This window comes from Hyperolius riggenbachi, chromosome 2 (assembly GCF_040937935.1).
Source record: "Hyperolius riggenbachi isolate aHypRig1 chromosome 2, aHypRig1.pri, whole genome shotgun sequence".
NCBI lineage: Eukaryota > Metazoa > Chordata > Amphibia > Anura > Hyperoliidae > Hyperolius > Hyperolius riggenbachi.
The window spans coordinates 513,263,008-513,276,853 of NC_090647.1; the positions used below are offsets into that span (position 1 = coordinate 513,263,008).

General features: G+C 43.9%; 1 protein-coding gene across 19 annotated transcripts in view; it reads left to right on the forward strand.

Annotated features, from left to right (window-relative positions):
* Nucleotides 1–13,846, forward strand: part of LOC137547218 (uncharacterized) — a 742,288-nt gene that overhangs the window by 389,367 nt on the left and 339,075 nt on the right. For all 19 annotated transcript variants that reach the window (XR_011026524.1, XM_068270547.1, XM_068270550.1 and 16 more), the window contains one exon: nt 10,657–10,738. Coding sequence is in view for 18 of the 19 variants with exons in the window: in XM_068270547.1 (XP_068126648.1) it covers nt 10,657–10,738 (82 nt within the window). In the remaining variant the exon portion in view is untranslated. The remainder of the gene's footprint in view (nt 1–10,656; nt 10,739–13,846) is intronic.

Genomic DNA, 13,846 nt, shown 5'->3' on the forward strand with positions numbered 1-13,846 from the left:
TACTTACACAATCTGTTCATAGTATGCAATATCTGTTAGCCCTCATCCTACATGGAGGTGGGAAAATTGGTCAGTGATTGGACAATCATGATTGAAAGTGTGTACTAGGCTTTACTCATAAAAAAATAACAAAATGACAGACACCATTCTCTATTCATTCCCTTATGTTTTGTAGAACATGTAGAAGATCCAATATACCTCCTGTCTACATAAGGGCCCTTTCACATGGGCAGTTGAACTGTGTGCTCACCAAGCAGTTACCAGGCAGCGACGAGCAGTTACCAAGCAGCAGTATGTACCAGGCAGCAGCAAGCAGTTGTGAGAGTTCTGCAGGCTTTTCACTGCCTATCAGCTGCTGGTGTGAAAGGGCCCTAACTGTATCTCTTCCTCTGTTAGCATATCCCTTCTCTGATAGGACCCACAGCCTACGCAATACCCTCTATGGCAAAAGTCTTCAGACTTCCCCATGCAGATCTTAAGCCTGGTACACATTTTCAATTATGATTGACCAATCACTGACCTATTTTACCACCTCCATGTAGTATAAGAATCAACAGATATTGAATATTATGAGTACTTTGTGTAGATCAGAAGTTCTCAACGTGCGGTACGCGTACCCCAGGGGGTACTTATGATGGTTCCAGGTGGTACTCGGGCTTGATATACTTAACCAACAATAACAAATTTAGAGTTTTAGAAAAATGATTAATCTTATTTAAACAACACTAAATTAGTATTTTAGTTAATTAAAAGCAGTAGTAAATGCTTAGAAATTGTTTCATACCAATTATCATGTATTATCATGTATTATGATTAACTATATATTTGTCAAGGGGTACTTGTGATAATGTTTATTATGCTAGGGGGTACTTGGTGAGTTCAGGGTTTTAAAAGGGGTACATACCAATAAGATGTTGAGAAACATTGGTGTAGATAATCCCTCATACTACGTAGAGGGGGTAAAATTGGTCCGTGATTGGCCAATCATTATTGAAAGTGTGTACCAGGCTTAAAGGTTGCCACTAACAATACGCTTTGCCAACGGATCATTTACAAACAATTTTTTGTATGAACGATTGGAAATGATCGTTTGGGACCACGAATGGCCAACAATCTAACCAATCAGATTAATTAAATTGATCCGATGTTCGGCTCCATCCCATCTGTCTGATTGGTTAGGAGATTTTTGTCCATTAGTGGTCCCAAACGACCATTTCCGAACGTTCATATGAATATTCGTTTGTAAACTATAGTTCAGCAAATTGTATCGTTAGTGGCCATCTTAAAGGGAATCCGAGGTGAGAGGGATATTGAGGCTGCCATATTAATTTCCTTTTAAACAATACCAGTTGCCTGGCAGCCCTGCTGATCATGTGTCTCTAATACTTTTCACCATGGACCCTGAACAAGCATGCAGCAGATCAAGTACTCTGACTCGGCTGACTCAGGTTTTACTGGATTAGCCATATGGTTGTTCCAGGGTTTTGACTCAGACACTACTTATGCCAGATCAACAGGGCTGCCAGGCAACTGGCATTGTTATAAGGAAATAAATATGGCCACCTCCATATCCCTCTCACCTCTGGTATCCTTTAAAGGTGTCCATTAATAGTACAATCTTGATGGTACAATCTTACCGCTTCTGTGTAATATGAGGGACTTTCTGAAACTTCCATTCAATACTAACTCCGTTTACCTTTCTGCTACATAGATTTGCTAAGTTTGTACTATTGCGATGTATCATTGATGGGCACCTTAAAGTGTACCTGTGACGATAGATATAAAAACATATACATACCTGTGACTTCCTCCAGCCCCCTTCAGTGATCGCTGCCTCGCTGTCCTCCTGCATTGCCTGGATCCTCCGCTATTCGGCCTGTAAAGTGCTTCGGGGTAAAGGTGTCCATTAATAGTACAATCTTGATTGTACAATCTTACCACTTCTGTGTAATATGAGGGATCTGAAACTTCCATTCAATACCAAGGCCCCATTCACACTTAAAAGCGCAAAACGCTGGCGATTACTGCCGGCATTTTGCGGGAGTTATTTTTCAGCTGAAAAAATCACTGAACACTGCGGCAATTTTTCCGCGATCGCGTTTAGCGCTTGTATAGCACTAAAACGTGATCGCCGGGAAATCGCCTGAAAATGGTGCAGGCTACGCCTTTGTGCTTGGCGATTTGTGTTAATCGACGGCGATTAACGCAAATCACACAAGTAAGAACGGGCCAATAGGGTTTTATAGCACTAACACTTTAAAAAGCACCAGCGCTTGAGCGTTTTGCCGAAATCGCCAGCAAAATGCTCTAGTGTGAATGGGGCCTAACTCAATCTACCTTTCTACTAAATAGATTTTGAAGTTTGTACAATCACTGATGGGCACATTAACGCTGGGAACACGATGCAACTTCTAGTCCGATAGATGGGAATCGGTCGATTATTTCTGACATGCCCGATCTGTTTCTGATCGAGGAAAGGATCAATTTTGCAAAGTTATCATCGGAAAATGGATCCCTTTATCGATCTGGAGCAGTTTATACATGTACATATGGTACAACTTCTGTCCGATCACTTGTTGATCGTATGGGAAATTGTATTGTGTGTTCTCAGCATAAGGCATATGAGAGGGGAAGGTTAGTGTTATGCCCAGGAGAGGGGAGGTTAGTGTTGGGCACTCAGGTTAGTGTTTGGAAGAGGTTAGGAGTGAGTGCCGGCCAGATCAGCTGTTCATGCACAATCTGCGGTTGTCGGCCTAGTACATGAGTATCACAATTCTGGGCAGTCCACAGTTTGCTCAAACAGATACAACCCCCTCCCTAATAACATAGAGAGAGGAACATGTCTCTGTGGAACTACAAGTCCCAGCATAGCATGCTGATAATTCAGCAGACACTTTAGAAGTTTTTTATTTTTAAACTGTGGGCCATCTCTCTCCCTCCAGCACTCTCTTCTATATTCTTAAGCTACATGCACATATGCGAGAATCGTTTCAGCCACTGATCGTTATGTGTGCACAATGGCCACTAATTGATATTGCACCATTAAATATCTGCCCAGTCGGATTCTTAACGACCACCGATGGTCGCGCATGACTGTTGTGCAATGCTTTTTTACAGTCCCCGCCGACCATTGGAACCGTTCTGTTGTCCACTGATCGTCGTCCTTCTGCCCCCCCCTCCATGGCAACAAAACACATCGCTAGTTTCAAGGCTAGGGATGTGTCTACACAACATCGTTCTGCGAATTGTCACCCGTGTGTATTTATACTTGTGTGTATTTATACTTACCTGGGGTTTCCTCCAGCCCCATAAGTGACGTGGGCCCCCTCACTGTCCTCTTGCTACGCCTTCTGGCAATCTGGCCAGTTTTGCGCTTCTGGGCATGTGCTGCCACACACGCCCTCACCACGCTCCCTGCCCAGGAGCATTCTGGGCCTACACAGTACTACTGCATAGGCTGCTCCCGGCTGCCGGACTGCGACAGGGGGTGCAAAGGAAAGCGCGGCCATCCAGATTACCGGAGGGGATTACAAGGCAATGGAGCGGCTGGAGAGGGAGACCGCACTTCTCACGGGGCTGGAGGAGGCCCCAGGTCAGTATAAATACACACATATGCCATTCAGGTTTTGTTTAACTTTTCTATATTATGCTCTTTGCTCTGTTTTACCATTTCCACATACACAATCACACAACACACACAATATTACTACATACACAGTCACACAACACACACAATATTACTGCATACACAGTCACACAGCACACACACACACACACAATATTACCACATACACAATCACACACAATATTACCACATACACAATCACACAACACACACAATATTACCACATACACAATCACACAACACACACAATATTACCACATACACAGTCACACAACACACACACAATAGTACCACATACACAATCACACAACACACACACAATATTACCACATACACAGTCACACCACACACACACACACACACACACACACACAATATTAACACATACACAATCACACAACACACACAATATTACCACATACACAATCACACAACACACACAATATTACCACATACACAATCACACAACACACACAATATTACCACATACACAATCACACAACACACACACAAAATATTACCACATACACAGTCACACAACACACACACAATATTACCACATACACAGTCACACAACACACACAATATTACCACATACACAGTCACACAACACACACAATATTACCACATACACAGTCACACAACACACACAATATTACCACATACACAGTCACACAACACACACAATATTACCACATACACAATCACACAACACACACACAATATTACCACATACACAATCACACAACACACACACAATATTACCACATACACAATCACACAACACACACACAAAATATTACCACATACACAGTCACACAACACACACACAGTATTACCACATACACAGTCACACAACACACACAATATTACCACATACACAGTCACACAACACACACAATATTACCACATACACAGTCACACAACACACACAATATTACCACATACACAGTCACACAACACACACAATATTACCACATACACAGTCACACAACACACACAATATTACCACATACACAGTCACACAACACACACAATATTACCACATACACAGTCACACAACACACACACAATATTACCACATACACAATCACACAACACACACAATATTACCACATACACAATCACACAACACACACAATATTACCACATACACTGACACACCACACACACACAATATTACCAGATACACAGACACACAACACACACACACTATTACCACATACACAGTCACACAACACACACACAATATTACCACATACACAGTCACACAACACACACACAATATTACCACATACACAGACACACAACACACACAATATTACCACATACACAGTCACACAACACACACACAATATTACCACATACACAATCACACAACACACACAATATTACCACATACACAATCACACAACACACACACACACACACACACAATATTACCACATACACAGTCACACAACACACACAATATTACCACATACACAGTCACACAACACACACACAATATTACCACATACACAATCACACAACACACACAATATTACCACATACACAATCACACAACACACACACACACACACAATATTACCACATACACAGTCACACAACACACACAATATTACCACATACACAGTCACACAACACACACACAATATTACCACATACACAATCACACAACACACACAATATTACCACATACACAGTCACACAACACACACAATATTACCACATACACAGTCACACAACACACACACACAATATTACCAGATACACAGACACACAACACACACACACTATTACCACATACACAGTCACACAACACACACACAATATTACCACATACACAGTCACACAACACACACACACACAATATTACCACATACACAGTCAGTCAGACACACTGTGACTCACTCCCCACTCATAAGAACTGCTGTGCACTTATGTGAAAGAGTGGGCGGGGCAGGGGCGGATGCAGCACAACAGCAGCTTCCCCCTCCTCTATGGGAATTCTGCACACTGCAGGACAGCATATACTGCTATTATAATACATGCTGTATATGTACATGTGAATGTATATGGGAGAGACTAGGGAGCGAGCCCGACTCACGCTCTGCTCCATTCCTACATCTGCGGGGGCGTGGCTTAGCCCGTTGGGGGCGGAGCCTGGTCCCGAGCATTGACTGAAAATTAGGGGCGGAGCATAGCTCGAGCCTCTCGATCCTCTCTTCTCGTCAGACAAGGACGCGGCTCAGCTCAGGAGGAAGAGTGGGCGGTGCTGCAAGTAAGTACAGGGGCGGGGCAGCCACTGATCAGAACAGTAACCTGAGTGCCTATAACCTAAGATGCGGCCATATATATGGATGAGGGGGAGGAGCGCAGTCTCTCCGCCCCTCATGGTGGCCCCTCCTCCGGCTGGAATCTCCTGCGTTATGCACTCTTTAAACGTTTTTTTACCATTTCAATGTGTTGTTCAATTTCATTCTGCCATTAGTAATGTGCAACGTACAGTGTGATTTGAAACTGTATATATATATATATACTATATACATCCATATATACATCCACATATATACATACAGGGGAGAGCATAGAGCGTGCCCCGACTCTCGCCCGTTGGAGGTGTTGGGGGCGGAGAATGGAATGTTGGGGGCGGGTCCGAGTCCCGAGCATTGACTGACGGGCTCGAGCCTCTCCTCTAGTTCAGACGGGGATGCGGCTCAGCTCAGGAGGAAGACGTGGGCGGTGCTGCAAGTGAGTACAGGGGCGGGGCAGCCACTGATCAGAACAGTAACCTCAGTGCAGTGCCCATAAGCTGAGATGCGGCCATGTAGGATGAGTGGGAGGAGCGCAGTCTCCCCGCCCCTCCTGGTGGTCCCTCCCCCAGCTGGAATCTCGGGCTGTATGCGCTCTATACACGGTTTTGTAGCATTTCAATTTGTGCATTCTCCCATTAATAATGTGTATCATGTACAGTGTGATTTGAAACTATATATATATATATATATATATACATATATATACACACAGGGGAGAGTCAGTTTTTAAGAGCGAGCCCCGGACTCTCGCTCCTTTCTTACGTTGGTGGAGGTGTGGCTTAGAATGTCGGGGGCGGAGATTGGAATGCTGGGGGCGTGGCTTTGGAATGTTAGGGGCGAGGCTTAGCTCGAGGCTCGATCCTCTCCTCTTGTTTGGCAACTCAGATAAATGCAGCTGCAGGGGAGAAAGACGTAGACGGTGCTGCAATTAAGTAATTAAGGGGGCGGGGCATCCATTAAACAGAACAGTACCCTGCCGTACCCCATAGTTGGTGCTTGTTGGCTGGAATTACATAGAAGGGGGCGGAACCATCCAGGATCAGGCCCCTCCCTGTCGGCACTGAAGGGAGGACAGCTGCAGATGGTAGCTACAGACAGCTGACATGCGGCCATGTAGAAGGATGAGGGGGAAGAGCGCAGTCTCCCCGCCCCTCCTGGTGGCCCCTTCCCAGGCTGGAATGATAGGCTTTATGCACACCATACAAGTTTTGCCCATCATGACAATGTGTGCATTTCTCTAATTAAATCATATGTGATGTGGACAGTGTGCTTTTTAAATGCACTACAGAAATGATTTTGTGCAGTTCCCAAACAGCACTGCCAGAGCAGGATCATCCACATGGCACCCTAGGCAGGTGCCTGGGGCCTAATGTGTGTCAGGGGGCTCTACTGCCAGTTTGACCCTCTAATTTCAGGTTACCAAAAGGACCATAGGAGCAGGTGGGCAAAACTACTACCTTGCTTATGGCCACATTTTATCGTAATCCAATCCAGCACCCATTAGGTCCCAGGCACCTGCCTAGGTTGCCTGTTAGATGATCTTTCCAGAGGTCCCTCAAAACATCTGGCAGATTATAATGAGCAGATACTGTATATTACACAAAAAGATTGTAGTCATCAATCAATAGACATGTGGCATGAAACATGTATAGTCTATAAATGCATATTTTGTTAAACTAATCGTATATAAATGTGGTGCAGCCATGAAAATGGATGAAATCCAATTATATTAAAAACACGAAGGCTTTGTTCACATCTAAAATCAAAATTGCTGACGCCAGCGATTTTTTTATTTTTTGCGCGTTTTTTCCCCTCCCGGCGCTCCACTGCGTGCTACGATTTTATACAAACCGCTTTTGCAGAGCGATTCTGTTTTTTCACTTCCTGACATCAGTCAGCAAGTGAACTCTTTCACCCGGAAATGAATAAATACAATGTATTTATTCATGAAAACGCGAACGCTATTTTTTTCCCTATACCTTCCATTGTAACAAAATCACCCTAAAAATGGTACATGCAGTGCTTTGCTGAGCCAAATGCCAAAGAAAAGAGCTGATATGTACTATCCTATAGGGACTTATTACACAAGCGCTTTTAGGGCTATTTTGAAAATCGCCGGGCTGAAAAAATGCGAAAAACGCCCTCGGTGTGAACTAGCTCTTATTCGTAAAGAAAAAAAAATGGCACTTATCAATCCCTAATGCCTAGTAAACTCAATGCAATTTCCCATCAGATTGACGGTCAAATCGATTATTTCCGACAGGTCCAATCTAATTTCTGACCGATTTTCCAACCACTTCTTTACAAAATTGTCCAGAAAACAGATTGGCGCTGTCGGAAATAATCAGTTTGACTGTCAATCTGATGGAAAAATGGATTGTGTGTACTGGGCATTGTGTTTTCTAGTACACATGTAAATGATCCAATATACCTCCTGTCTACATCTGTTTAATGAACATCTATAACAAGAGGGATATGGAGGCTGCCATACGTGAACCTGAACTCTTGCCCAGAACAGAAGGAAGACATAGAGAAATGTACCCTGTATGTATTTAGAGTATTTAGAGAGTTTAATTCCCCCTCATGTGTGACTAATCACAAGTTGTAATTTGATCTCTCCCTGTGTCACATGACTGCCACGGCAGAGATGGCAGATAAGCTCATTTGAAAGCACAGGCTGTAAACAATATGTCTGCTTACATTAAATAGGAAGTAGAAACAGTGCAGATTTATTTTAAGATTTCTATCAGCTGTAACAAAGACTTTTTTTGCTTAAAGGTTATCATGCTTTTGCGTATCTTTTAGAGCAGAGATGACGGTATGAGTTCAGGTCCGCTTTAAATGTTGCATGGCTGCCCTGCTTGATCCTCTGTCTCTCGGGCTAGGAACACACATAGCAGAAGCGCTAGCGTTGCAGAGAACGCAGCGTTTTTGTCGCTAATGGAAGTCAATGGGCCGCATCAAAAAACGTATATTAAAAACTCATATGCGTTTTCAAACATGCGTTTGTAAACACGCTGGTTTTGTTGCATAATTATCAAAAACGCACATAATGAACATCAATGGTAACGCAATGGTATGCGTTTTTCATGTGTTTTATATGCATTTCTTTTTATTATTTTCTGATGTGTTTGCGCTTCCTGTTGTCTTCCTAGTGATTTGCATAAAACGCAATCGAAAAACACATAAAAAACACATACAAAACGCATATGCGAATCGCAAACGCATAAAAATGCCCGTAAAATGCTAGAAAAATGCATATGCGGAAAAAACGCAACGCACCATGTCTGTACAGCACCTGTGGTCCCCAGCGATCGCGGTCACAAGGCCCCCAAGTGCACAAACTGCACATGTGCAGCGTAGTATGTCCAAGTCAGAGGGCGCTGACCACACTGACCAGGACTAATAACAGCGGGAGTGATAGGGAAGCAGAGGCAGATGTCGGGCAGCGGGAGGTGCAGTAAGCCTATGCACACCTCCCCACACAACATGCAGGGCGTCGCTTTGTGGATTTGTTTAGGACTCAGGTATCCTTTAAGTCTGGTACACACTTTTAGGGCTTGTTCACACTGCAGGCGTTTTTGTTATTTTTTAAGCGCAGGCGATTTTTCAAAATCGTCCTGAAAGCGCTTACACAATGATTCTGTATGGTAGTTCACATATGAGCGGCTTGTTTGCGTTTCGCTTTGTAAAGTGGTGTTTGAGCCATTTTTGAGGCAATTTAGCTTCAATGGAAGGTATAGAAAAAATCATGAAACGCTCACAAAACTGCTTTGTGGAGCGATTGCGTTTGCGTTTTTAAGAATAAATACATTGTATTTATTCTTTTCCGGATCAAAGAGTCCACTTCCTGACCTGCGTCAGGGAGTGAAATGCCAAAACGCTTGGGAGAAACGCGTTGGATACCGCTAACCACGAAAACGAATCGCCCACCCAAGCGTCGGGAATTGGAAAAAAAAGCCTCAAAAAAGCCCACCGCGGATGGACACGCGAGCGGAATGCAATGTGAACAAAGCCTTAGGGCTCAAACCCACTAGCAGCCTTTTCAAAGCGCTTGTGACTTGAAAAGCTCTTGTTAATGTAATGCTATGGGGACATTTTCATAAAATCAAAGCCCTTTAGTGGGATCACAGCTATAGCATTACATTAGCGAGAGCTTTTCAAGTCACAAGTGCTTGTAAATGGATTAGTACCTTACTGCTAGTGGTTTCCAGGCCTCCGTTATCATTGGCCAATCACTGACCAATTTTACCACCTTTATGTAGTCCATAAGACCCCATTCATACTTGCGTTTTCAACCGGCGTTTTGCAGGACTGATTTTTCCGTGATTTCACGCAGAAAAATCACTGAACACTGCTGCGATTTTGATGCGATCGCGTTTAGCGCTTCTATAGCACTGAAACGCAATCGCCGGGAAATCGCCTGAAAATGGTGCAGGCGACGCGTTTGCGTTTTTGCCCGTTTTTGGGTGATTTGCGGCGATTAGCGCAAATCGCCCAAGTAAGAACGGGCCCATAGGGTTTCATTTTCGTTATCGCTTTTAAAAAGCGTTTGAGCGTTTTGCCGAAATCGCAGGCAAAACGCTTTAGTGTGAATGGGGCCTAAATGTATTTTTTGTGGTGCTGATCGTATATAAACAATAGAATACAATCATATTAACAACTCATTCATGAAAAAAATTGACATATGCCATTCACTCTTCAATCCCTTAGGTTTTCCAGCATACGTGTTGGAGATCGGGGGACGCAGCGGACGAGACCAGGAGCAGCAGGACGGTGGTGGCAGCTGGAGCAGGTGAGATTACAATGCATAGGGACTGGGGGGCACATTTACATTTGGGGGGACAGCAGCCAGGTGGTGAAGGGCAGCGTTACAAGGCCAATTCCCCAGAGATTTCATGGTGAAATTGATTGGGAATTGGCCTGCAGTGTATGGGCAGCCGACAGATCTTTTTCCGAGTAGATTCGATCAGAGAGGGATCTGTCCCTTCGTCAATCTGCCCAAACATTGCTAGATGTATGGGCACCTTAAAGGATACTTTATGGCTAACTTCAATTCAAAAAGGAAGCTTAATGTGTGCATTGGGAGCTGTGCGGATCCTTACCGGACCTCCCGTACTCTGGTGTCTCCCTCCACTCTCCGGTAATAATCCAAATTCTCCTCTTCCTGTTCGGCGCGGTCATTGACCTCTGACCCGGACATCCTGCGCTGTACATGCGCAGTATATCCGCCAGGGCGCTTTGTGACCACACTCCACATTGACGCCATATGATGTAAGCGCGTTCAAGTGGTCGCCAGACACCCTAGTGCATATACTGAGCATGCACAGCACCGTATGTCCCGGTCGGAGGTCACCGACCACGCCGATGAGGAAGAGGAGGAATTGGATTATTACCGGAGAACAGAGAGAGGCGCCGAGGCATGGGAGGTACGGTAAGGATCCGCCCCGCTCCCCATACACACATTAGCGGTCCTTTTTGAATTAAAGTTAGCCCTAAAGTATCCTTTAAGGTGCCCATACATCTAGCAATGTTTGGGCAGATTGACGAAGAGTTATATGTAGGCTGCCCTATTTATTTCCTTTTAAGTAATACTCGTTGCCTGGCAGCCCTTCTGCTCCTCTGCCTCTAATACTTTTAGCCATAGACCCTGAACAAGCATAGGCAGATCAGGTGTTCCTGACATTTGTCAGATCTGACAAGATTAACTACATGCTTGTTTCTGGTGTGATTCAGACACTACTGCAGCCAAATAGATCAGCAGGGCTGCCAGGCAACTGGTATTGTTTAAAAGGTAATTAATATGGCAGCCTCCATAGTCTTCTCACTTCAGTTGTCCTTTAAGTTAGCGCTAAGGTATCCTTTAACTGTTTAATCTATCCCTTTCTATGATAGGAGCCTACTCAGTAGCTTGTAAGGTAAAAGTCTTCAGACTGCCTCTGTGCAGATCTAAGACATGTCTGAACACATTAGGCCTCTTGCACACTGCAAGCTATTCCGATTCAGATTCCGCTTTTTAATCAGTTTTTACATCCGATTCAGATTCCGATTTGCAGTGTGCAGGTAGCAAACTGCTAATCGGAATCGGATGTAAAAACTGATTAAAATGCGGAATCTGAATCGGAATCACTTGCAGTGTGCAAGAGCCCTCAGTGTTTCTTCTATTCTGGACATCATTAATATGCTCCCTTGCTCTATCTTTTAAATGACAGCTAGTCCATCCTACATATTGAATCTTGCATTATGTGCATGTAATGACGTACAGTATCTCACAGAAGTGAGTACACCCCTCACATTTTTGTAAATATTTTATTATTTCTCTTCACGGGACAACACTGAAGCTATGAAACTTTGATACAATGTGAAGTTAACAGTGTAAATGTGTTGTCCCATTAAAATATCTCAACACACAACCATTAAAGGAGCACTGTAATGAGAATAATATGGAGACTGCCATATTTATTTTCTCTTAAACAATACCAGTTGCCTGGCTATCCTTCTGATCTATTTGGCTGCAATAGTGTCTGAATCACACCAGAAACAAGCATGCAGCTAATCCAGTCAGATCTGACAACAATGTCAGAAACACCTGAACTGCTGCATGCTAGTTCAGGGTCTAGGGCTAAAAGTATTAGAGGCAGATGATCAGTAGGATAGCCAGGCAGCTGGTAATGCATATAAGGAAATAAATATGGAAGCCTCCATATTCCTCTCCCTTCAGTTGTCCTTTAATGTGTAGACAGCTGGCAACAAATATGAGCACCCCCCAACTCCCCCCCCCCTAAGTGAAGAATGTCAAAATATCTGCCCAAAGCGACAGTATTTTGTGTGCCCATCATTATTTTCTAGCACATCACCAAAAACGTCTGCATCGTCCATTGACTTCCATGTATTTCGCCACCGCTGGGTTGCAGCAGAAGTCTGAGGGTAATGCGCTGTTGACTTTGCATCGAGTTTGCGGCTGATCGGGAACTTCCGACGCGACGCAGTAAGTGTATTAGGTCACATAGACTTTCATTGCTGTTGTGTTACCCTGTGTGCACAAAGTCAGGAATCCGAGGAGGAACCGCACACCACTGTGGAGGTGCTAGACCTGAGTAACAGTCAATAATAAATCCAGAAGGTCCGCACACTCATATGTAGACCAAGTAACCCATTCTGTGTGTTTACCTTGACAAAGGGGACCCCTCGGGGCCCCGAAACGAATCGTTGGTTATGGAAGGGAATTGTGTCACGTTTTTTGAATAAAACAGCAGATTTGGTCTACATATGAGTGTGCGGACCTTCTGGATTTATCTGTGTGCACAAAGGGTAACACAATGCAAAGATAATGGACAAGCATACAAGGGGCCTTAGTAGCACCCTGTACATTTATCTCTGGTCAGCAGCTGCCAATGTGTGGTGCCCATACGCAGTACAATAACAAACATTCCCATCTATTTGATCTAAACGATCGAAACAAATGAAAATCAAAAAATAATCTTTTTCTTTTTTGATCAAGAAAAACTAACTATTATCCCATCTTATTCAATAAAAATTTTATTGTGTTGGAAAAACCTTTATATTCGATCTAACAGAATAATCGAACAAAATTATCGAATTGAAAAAAGACAAAAAAATGGTACCATGTATGGGCACTTTAACAAGAAGCAAACCAGGTGCAGAAAATCAGTGGCTATGGTATTGTGTCATTACAGTTTTAAAGAGATTCTGTATCGAAAAAAGGGCCCCTGGGGGTACTTACCTCGGGAGAGGGAAGCCTCTGGATCTGATTGAGGCTCCTCCCATCCTCCTCTGCGCCATGGTGGTCTCGCTGGGCCCCTCTGAAGCCACAGTGGACACTTTGTCAGGCTGTTGTGCGGTCGCACCTGCAATATTTACCTTCTCCGTCTCCAGCAGGCGC